Here is a 9,267-nt window from a genome sequence, read left to right as displayed (position 1 = left end):
TATATGTAAGTTTTCCCTGCTGCTCAACGTGGTTTCGTAGTGCTGACGGTCGCTGGCCAAGAGCTTCAGCCGTTGTTGTGTCAAGACGAGAGGTTAGACTACGTCCTCCGGGCAGCGCTACTTCTTCCTCCGCTCATGTCGGACTGAGGGCAGGCTGGACGCTGCGGTGACTGATGGGCCGGGGCTAGCTGGCTAGCATGCTAACTTCAGGAGAAGAGAGTAAGGGATGGAAATAGAAGAAAAACAAGAGCGAACATTAGCGTCGCTTTCCACCGCTGGAGAAAGCGCCTCGTGTGCAAAGGGATGAACCTTGATGCTGAACTCATAACGTTTCTTCTAGACCGGTGAGTAAACAGCAGTCAGTGCTAACGTTGGCTACGTAGCCATAGCAAAAAGTTACACACAGCACCTTTTAACTAACCGCCAACCTGCCGTACTCAAAAACGATGCACCAGCAGCCAGTACAGAGTTCAGATCAGACTCTGAGCTGTTATCTGCAGCAGGGACCATGTCTGCAGCCGCTCAGACGCAACCACTCAGACTATGACAAGACAAGTTTCCTGTGGGGAGCCCCAAGGAAAAGGTGGGGCTCCAGCAGACTGTGGTGTTCGGGGGTTAGTGGCTGGCCACCAGTCTACCATGGGCCCAGGCTGTAGTTACCAATCGCTTTGAAGAGATGCCAGTGAACAGATTTGTGAACATAATCGAGCTCTTTCAAAACTTTTTAGCCGACTGACATAGGATGGCAGAGTCAGTCAGTCAGTCCACCACTTCGGTCCAGACTGAAATATCTCGACAACCATTTGCTGGACTGCCAAGAAATATGGTTCAGACATTCATGGTCCTCGGAAGATGAACCCTACTGACTTTGGTCTCCTCTAGCGCCGCCGTCAGGTCGAGCTTTGTGGTTTCGAGTGAAATATCTCAACTGTTAGATGAATTGAAATGCAGTTTGATTCAGACGTTCGCGTTCCCCCGAAAGATGGACTGTAATAACTCTGGACTCATCATCAGGTCGACATTTTACTTTGTCCAAGACTTTGGTATATGACCAAATACCTGCAGAAGTAATGGCGTTCCCATCAGCCTCAGCTGTGCCTTGTGTTTACTGCTAATTAGCAAATGTTTGCACGCTAACATGCTAAACTAAGATTGTGGTGATGCTCGGCAGGTTGGCGGCATGTTGACGTTAGTATTTAGCTCAAAGCACCACTGATCCTACGTGCAGCCTCACAGAGCTGCTAACATGGCTGTAGACTCAGAGTCTATTTTAAGAGACGTTTTAATGCCGGAACCGGACAGGAAGAGGAGCAGAGCTGCCTAGAGAATAAAACGTAAACTTTGGATCCTTTGAGAAGCATGTCTGCAGAGCTTCAGCCTACATGATGAGAGGCCATAAGATGATTATGTGCTGGAAGAAACAATGCCATAAAATTTTCCTCTTAAACAAATTTCAAACTAACAAAATTGTGTGGTTAATTTAGCCTTGAAAATAGCTGATGTCTTCATGGCACAGAGTCAAGAGAAATGTAGTTCTGTGGTACTAACGTGGTACTTGCACAATAATTATTTCACTCCACCTTTGTGGCAGAATGTGCAGATCACTGGTGGGAGTGGACGACTGGGGGGTGTTTCCTGCAGAAACAAGCCTGCACCTCCTTACAAGTCCATGGGACTCGTGTGTTTTGTGTTCAGAGGGTGTGGACGCAGAGCAGCAGATCTGTAAGTGACACTGTGTCTCTTTACTTTTGTGCAAAAAATGGAAATCAGTCAACACAAAGGTTTACTCTGGAGGGGAAATGAAATTCATGAGGACTGTGTAGCTGACTCACCTTTAGATCTGCAGGACAGAGTTTGTTTTAAAGGCTGATAGGCATCTCAGAGCTACTGGGGGATGGGCTTTTCTTAAAAAAACCCCAAAAACCTTAATCACCTTTAATCCACGCACACTCACCCTGAGCTAATGTTCTGTTTAAGTTCAGCGCTGGGTCATTTATGTAAGAAAAGACCAAATTTAGGATCATTTTGAGTTGTTTTCCTTGTTGAAGTCACTCTTTAATCTACATTTCAGCCTTATCTTCTGCTCTGGTTAGTAAGTAAGATGATTTAGGGTCTAAAAGCATGACTCTTAATACAAGATCTGACCTTTAAAGGCACAAGAATTTGTGTAAATTAATGTCGATATGCATGTAAAATTGGTTTTGGTATTGATGGTGCTTTTAAAAATGATCACTTAGCCTATCAAATTATGTAAATTTCATACATAGTCAATGCACAATTTTAAAAGTTAATCATGTGTTTTGCACACATGGGCTGCAAATTAACAGCAGTTGATAGATGAAAAGTTCTAGAGTAAAAGCATAAAGTCTCGCAAAATGGAAATTCTAAGAAAGTACCAGTGCCTCAAATCTTCCAGTAAGTACAATGCTTTATTTAAACCTCTCGTAAAAGAGACTCTACATGTACCTTTTGAAGCGTAAAATGGGCATAAATGAATGTTTTTCTGGAACTTTTTGCACACCGGTGGTGTTTAACTTGATGACTGAAGTGTGACACTAACTTCACATTGATCTGACACGACTGTTCAGTCAGGCTGCTGAAGTTACTGCCTGACTCCAAGCTTTTATTACCGATCAGTAGGAGCTGTTTGGTCAGTCTGTAAAAACACGTTTCTGCCAATAATTCTACTGCAGAGTTTAGATAAGTTCTGAGTTACACTGCTGGTTACTGGAGCTACTGGACCATACCGATGATTTTGAACCCCAAGCTGATGTCTTCAAATGTTTTCTTTTGTTTGACCAAAAGTCCAAAACTTAAAGATGCTCAGTGTAATGTCATGAATAAGAGAGAAAAGCAGCGAATCCTCACATTTGAGAGGCTGGAACCAGCAAATGTTTGACATTTTTGCTTGAACAGTGACTCAAATGATTGGTGAGTTATCAAAATAGGTGCAGATTAATTTTCTGGGACTAATTGTTTCAGCTCTTCATATATTCTTTACATTACCGCACCTCTTCCAAATCTTACCATAATGTTTTAGATTTTTTTGAGTATTGTTTTCTTTCCTTTTTACGTTGCAGAATGAGTTAAAATATGAAAAAAACACCAGACTGCTCCTTTAAGAATAAGTTGGCTGTTGTGAAAGTTGTCGTGAAGTTCCTTTGGACAGTTGCTGAGTTTCTGGTTTTGGCTCTAAAGCTGTTTGAGTTTTTGTGTTAAGTGATGAATAATGCTGCAGTTCAAACAAAGTCCGAGCCACACGGCATGAAAGTTCAACTATGACAAAATTGTTGACACGCTGTAGTCGATGGAGTGTGTGTTTGAGAGCGTGTAGGGGGCAGATTCAAAGTAAAATTTTAAAGCAACACTGAACAGTATTTAGTTAAAGATAGTAGGTTAATTATTAAAATTGCTCTTGACAGTATGTGAACTCAAATTCTAGCTCAATGAAAAACTTGCGTTTATATGAAACATGTTTTGGATCATTTTTAACACATTTGTTGGGCATCTGCTAATCGTTGTAAGTTTTTTTTGAATACATGTGATACATGTACACGTTTGACTGTTCTAGTTCATGTCGACAACCGATGTAAATCCACAAGAGTTTAACGTTGTTTTCACAAATGCAGGTACTTTATTCTGACACCAGATAATGTTGTTGTCTCATTTAGTGGAATTTAACTCAAAGGTAATAAATGTCATGCTAAATAGTGAGTGTAAGCAATGTTTTGATCCTCCGGAAGAATCACTTCTGTATCCTAACATTCTGCTACCTCATTGTGTCCATCCGTTCTTTTTACTTGTAATATTTGTTTTTATTTAATTGTATTGATTTGTGACCAGCAGCAAAAAGAGGGGGAAAAAGAGAAAAAAACAAAGTCACAGCAGTGAACCCTGAGCTTATCACGTTGTTGTAATCAACTGTTTGAGATTATGATTTAAAAATAACTTTTCCAAGTTACACTATCGGATGAAGTAAAAAATGGGATTTCGGATTTTGGATCGATAAGTTTAAGTAAACGCTTTGTAGAATTAAGAATTTATGATCTTCAAGGTAGAAACCAATTCAGAAGACAAAAGAGAGTGACTTTCTGGTGCCTTTCGGTTCTGCGCTAGCCACAGTTTTATACGAGCGGGAATAGTTGCCAATAGCCAAGGAAGCTCTGTGATCAAATCAGATATCGGTCGCCAGAATACTTGACAGCGCTGCTTCCCCCGGGAGTGCAGGGTACATACAGTGTATTAAAAACTAACAATAAGAAATAGAAATATGTCAAACAGAGTGTCGAACAAGCATAGATTTTTCCGATTCCTGTTGATATTTAACCGATGATTCTTATGGGAAACTCTACGGTTCTAAATGTGTCGTTTTAGAATATTTCTACATGTTTGCTGGTGCAGTAAAGGCCTTTAAATGTATTATGGAGTCACTGTGTCAGTGTCCCTGCAGCTTACTGTAACATTTGGCACGGCAGGTCCCATATAGGATCTGTCGGCGTTACACTCCTGCAGAGTTACCGTTACGCGCGGCGTTTTCATCTGCCTCTGTAGATTGATTCACAATGTGATTTTTGTTCAAGCTTTGGGAACCACGCTATCGCTAGCATGAGACCGGAAAGCAAACCACACTCCCCTCTTCCCACGCAGGGGTCGGCGAGGCTAAAGTTACCGAGTGAGGGCCGCTCGAGTAGTCAGGGGTCACGGAAGCCTTCGGAAGCACCTCTGCACATGGAGACGTGTTGTGGGGCACATTTCAACCAAAAAATATCCGGAAGAAAATCACACACCGTGGCTTTAAATGTCTGAGCGATCGTCCACGTAACTCATCAAATGAAGTAGCTTAGAAACAAGACGTGTTGTGTTGTATACGTATCGTGTGTTTTTCACGCGAGTCTTCTCTCTGACCAGACTCGCAACGGTGCAAACCCGGAACAGACAGGTTCATCCTCTCCCCATCCTCTTCCTCTGTAAGGAGGTGCGGCCGCAGATGTCGTGCTAATGCATCACTGCCGATGCCGGTTCGGATGTGGCTGCTAGTGGCACCACAGATGCGATGCCGGCAGCACGGTGCATGAGGGATCATCACATCTGACCCTGAGTGCCCGTCTGACAAAAGTCTGGCAGAATCTATGACACTTTTCTGTAAATGTGTCAGTTGGCTCATTTTCAACTGCAGTTCTTCGGCGATATCTCGTCCGAAACGAGTGAAGCGATGGTTAAAAATTAAAAACAGAAGACACCATGACGCCACGAAGGCGGCAACGGCAGCAGTATCCACTGTTCGGTACAAGGGAAACGCAGCCAAGCGAATCTGAGCAGAGCCATTTACCCGCCCGGTGCCGCTGGCATGGACCGAACTTTCAGCCCAGGCCGGTGCACTGCATACATCAGCACGACACAACACACACACACACACACACACGCACAACGATGGAGGGGCGGAAAAAAGGCAGCTTTTTCTGTGATAAAGCATGAAACAGGGTTTAGTTGTGACAAGGTCATTTCATGCTTTAAATCCTTTGTTGACATTATTTTTCCTTTGTGTATATATATATCATAGATCTGCTGCAAGACGTGTGTGTGTGTGTGTGTGTGTGTGTGTGTGCGTGTGTTACAGACGAGCGAGAGCGGGCGTAGCCTTGTATGGTCAGCGTTTACATTTCTAAATGTACAGTCATCAGCAGCGGGAGGCGGCAACCAATCCCACCATCAGATTAGGATCAGGACTGTTGAGGTTTCAGGATGCGGGTCTCTCGCCTGGACGCTGTGTGCCGTCATTTAGATTCTCCACTGACGTTACTTTCCCCGAGCGGACTGTGTTTCTGTCCGTTAGATTCCCCAGAAAGCCTTTTAACGACCCGCAGAGAAGGAACATGCCGGTTTTGCCGATGTGTGTTTTTATCGTTTCCGGTGGTAAAAAGACACTTGTGCAGAAGTAGCTGATTGGCTACATAAAGAACGGGTTTTATTACATCGTTCTAGAGCTGAAACCGTTAGTCGATAAATCAATCAACAAAAAAATAATCTGCAAATATTGGGATAATCGATTAATCATTTCAGTAATTTTTCAAGCAAAAATAGTGAAAAAAGTCCAAATATTTGCAGATGTCAGACTCTCAAAAGAGAAGATGTGATGCTTTTGCTTGTTATAAATCATTGGAAACTGAATATCGGTTGGTTTTCTGACTTTTTATTGAACAAAAACGAAACGAAAATAATTCATAATTCCACAATGTAGAAATAATTCTACATTGTGACACACAAATCCACGAATTTCCTGAATCACTTCTGCTATTCAGCAAAGCCTTGTCCCCATAATTAGAAATCAAACTCCTTTCCTGTTTTAACCATCATCTCAGACCGGAGAGCAGCTGAGCAGGTCTGGCGGTGGTTTTTCATACAGACTCTAAACTGCACGAACCAGATGTTGAGTCTGTTCATATAAAAAGCAGAGCGCACGCTGCCTCGCACACTCACAGATAAAGACTGACAGATGATCCCCTGGCAGGATCTCTGTCGCTGGTTCGGGTTAGCAGCTGGCCGATAACGAGTGTATTTTTTCCTGTTTATCTGGTCCCAGGGTGGAACTTCGTTGTTTAAACAAAAACATCTGGAAGGACTTAGCACGAAGGGCAAAAATGGAAAATACACCAAAGGTGCAGAATAACGCTCTCACTGCCTTCGAATTCTTTTAAAACGTACAATTCACTCGTGAGCCCTCACACATGAGCACTCATGTGTCGTGATAGTGGCGGTCGCATCAAAAGTAGAAGCAGTAATTGGATCAAAGGATGAAAAGTAAACTTAGTAGCAGTTCTAGTGGCAGCAGTACTGTAGAAGTAGTAGCAGTAGCAGTAGCAGTAGTAGTAGTAGTAGTAGTAGTAGTAGTAGCAGTACTAGTAGCATTAACAGTAGTAACAGTAGTAGCAGTAGTAGCAGTACTAGTAGCATTAACAGTAGTAACAGTAGTAGTAGTAGTAGCAGTACTAGTAGCATTAACAGTAGTAACAGTAGTAGCAGTAGCTGTAACAGAAGTAGCAGTAGTAGTAGTAGCAGTACTAGTAGCATTAACAGTAGTAACAGTAGTAGCCGTATCAGTACTAGTAGTAGCAGTAGCAGTAGTAGCAGTACTAGTAGCATTAACAGTAGTAACAGTAGTAGTAGTAGTAGCAGTAGTAGCAGTAGCTGTAACAGTAGTAGCAGTACTAGTAGCATTAACAATAGTAGTAGTAGCAGTAGTAGTAGTACTAGTAGCATTAACAATAGTAGTAGCAGTAGTAGCAGTACTAGTAGCATTAACAATAGTAGTAGTAGCAGTAGTAGTAGTAGCAGTACTAGTAGCATTAACAGTAGTAACAGTAGTAGTAGTAGCAGTACTAGTAGCATTAACAGTAGTAACAGTAGTAGTAGTAGCAGTAGTAGCAGTAGTACTGGTAGTAGAAGTAGTAGTGCTGTTAGTTGGTTTGTTTAGATCTATCTGGTTAATAACGTCTGTATTTTGTGATCCAGGATCATCAGAGTCTCTGGGCCTGAACCTGTGCCAGGTGAGACGTTTTCACCTTTGTCCCTGACACTCACCGATGGGTCACAGCTGTGATGCCACCTGTGTTCAATGAACAGGTCGCTTTTCTTGGTCTTTCTGTGCTTTAATCTTGCCCGTAATGGATTGAGCTCCTCCAGTCACGGTCTCTGTGGTGACTTTCGCGGGTTTTAAGAGCAAACAGTGGAATTTTGTTTGTAACTGAAGCTGATGTGGTAATTGTCGGTGGTAATTCGGGCACAAAGTGATGATTGGATTATTGGGTCGATGTGCACTGAGGCTTTTTGTAGGAAAATTGTTTGGATCCTTGGTTCTGTAAGGAGCTGCTCATTCACAAAATCTGCTTCGGCTCCAACTCTCTCCAGCATGTTCCCTCCACCTCCTCCTTCTTCTGCTAAGGAAATTCTTAATGAGGAATTTCCTGCAGATAACTTTAAATTCTGAATCCTTCACCAGCTATTTTTCATCACATTGTAAGTTTCTACATTCGACCCTCAGTTTCCCTTTGACATCTCCGTAGCATTGGTAGCATTCTTCCTTTTCGTGGGAGATTTGACTAAAAAGGCAAACACAACATCAAACAAAGTCAGAATGCCGTCAAATCACGTACAAGTCACTGCACATAAACAATTATCAGGTTCCCAGAAAGAGCAGCTTCTCCAGCTTTCGGTCATTTTGCAGTGACTTGCACAAGCATGTACCAGGATACAGTAGAGTGTGTTGGTGCTTTGGTCCAGTTTACTTCCAAGCATGAGGAGGAACACTCTGACCAAATCCAGACACAGTAAACAGTGACTCCTACCAAGAAGACCGTGAGACATCAGGCCCCAAACAGCTCATGGTCTTGCTCACGTCCAAACTGAGCAGTGAGCAGTTTGACCAAAGAAGGATTTTTTCCTCTGATTGTTTCTTTGGCATTTAAAGGCCGGAAGTGGGGAAAGAATTCTCTATTTCAAAAACAAAATACTACTACATAATTTGGAGTAAAATAACGTTTTTATTGTATTTTTTCTTTAATCGTCTTGTTACCCAGGAGTTGTCCTAGGACCCTTTGGTGTGGGCAACTGAATGTTGACCGGAGTCGGAGTGTTCAAAACAGTGTGTTATTGTGTATGAAATTAAACTGTGTACATTGTTTTTAAAAGGGAAAAATTACGAGTAGACAGAGCAGGTCAGACTACTCAGAAAAACAATACACAAGATGAGTTACAGGTCACTTGTCATAGGTTTCTTGTCGTGAACAAACCTCGATACTTTGGACGGATGTACAGACGACCGTCCCTGGATCACTGTGATGCCGAAGAAAACTTAAAAACGTGAAGATCTCTGGCAGGTTCTGCAGCTGCAAGGAGCCTGTTTTTTTTACGGTGATTTCTAAGTGGACATTTATGGACATTTATTTGTGACAGACATCAGAGATCGTGAAACTACTACTTAAACACTAGATCTAAAAAGGTGTCCCGTGTCCGTGTGTTCACATTTGACTGAGATGAAGTACACACACATTTTGAACACTGCCATGCACCTGTTCCTTTCACTTCACACAGCATCTTTGCCTCAGCTCCTCCCTGGAGAAGCCCCTCGCAGTTTGAAAACCTCGGCCTTAAAACCTTTAAAGTCTGCATGGAAAACCAGTTGATAAACACCGCTGACGGGTGTCTTTTGGTCAGCGCTCTGCTGTGAACTTTAAATCATTTTTCGCCTTGGAAGCAGAATCAAACAGGGGA

At 42.5% G+C, this 9,267-nt stretch overlaps 1 protein-coding gene across 4 annotated transcripts in view; it reads left to right on the top strand.

The window, feature by feature from the left end:
- Nucleotides 1-1,639: 1,639 nt before the first annotated feature.
- Nucleotides 1,640-9,267, top strand: part of LOC120783570 (collagen alpha-6(VI) chain-like) — a 73,585-nt gene continuing 65,957 nt past the window's right edge. For 3 of the 4 annotated variants that reach the window (XM_040116624.1, XM_040116622.1, XM_040116620.1), the window contains exon 1: nt 2,323-2,415. In XM_040116624.1, coding sequence (XP_039972558.1) covers nt 2,376-2,415 — 40 coding nt within the window. In that variant the 5' untranslated portion in view covers nt 2,323-2,375. Of the gene's footprint in view, nt 1,723-2,322; nt 2,416-9,267 lie in introns of those variants that run through there. The other variant, XM_040116621.1, reaches the window with a different exon arrangement.

The sequence above is a fragment of the Xiphias gladius genome, chromosome 22 (genome assembly GCF_016859285.1).
Source record: "Xiphias gladius isolate SHS-SW01 ecotype Sanya breed wild chromosome 22, ASM1685928v1, whole genome shotgun sequence".
NCBI classification, from domain to species: Eukaryota; Metazoa; Chordata; class Actinopteri; order Istiophoriformes; family Xiphiidae; genus Xiphias; species Xiphias gladius.
The sequence above is the reverse complement of the archived record's forward strand: the minus strand, read 5'-3'. Positions and strand labels throughout refer to the sequence as shown.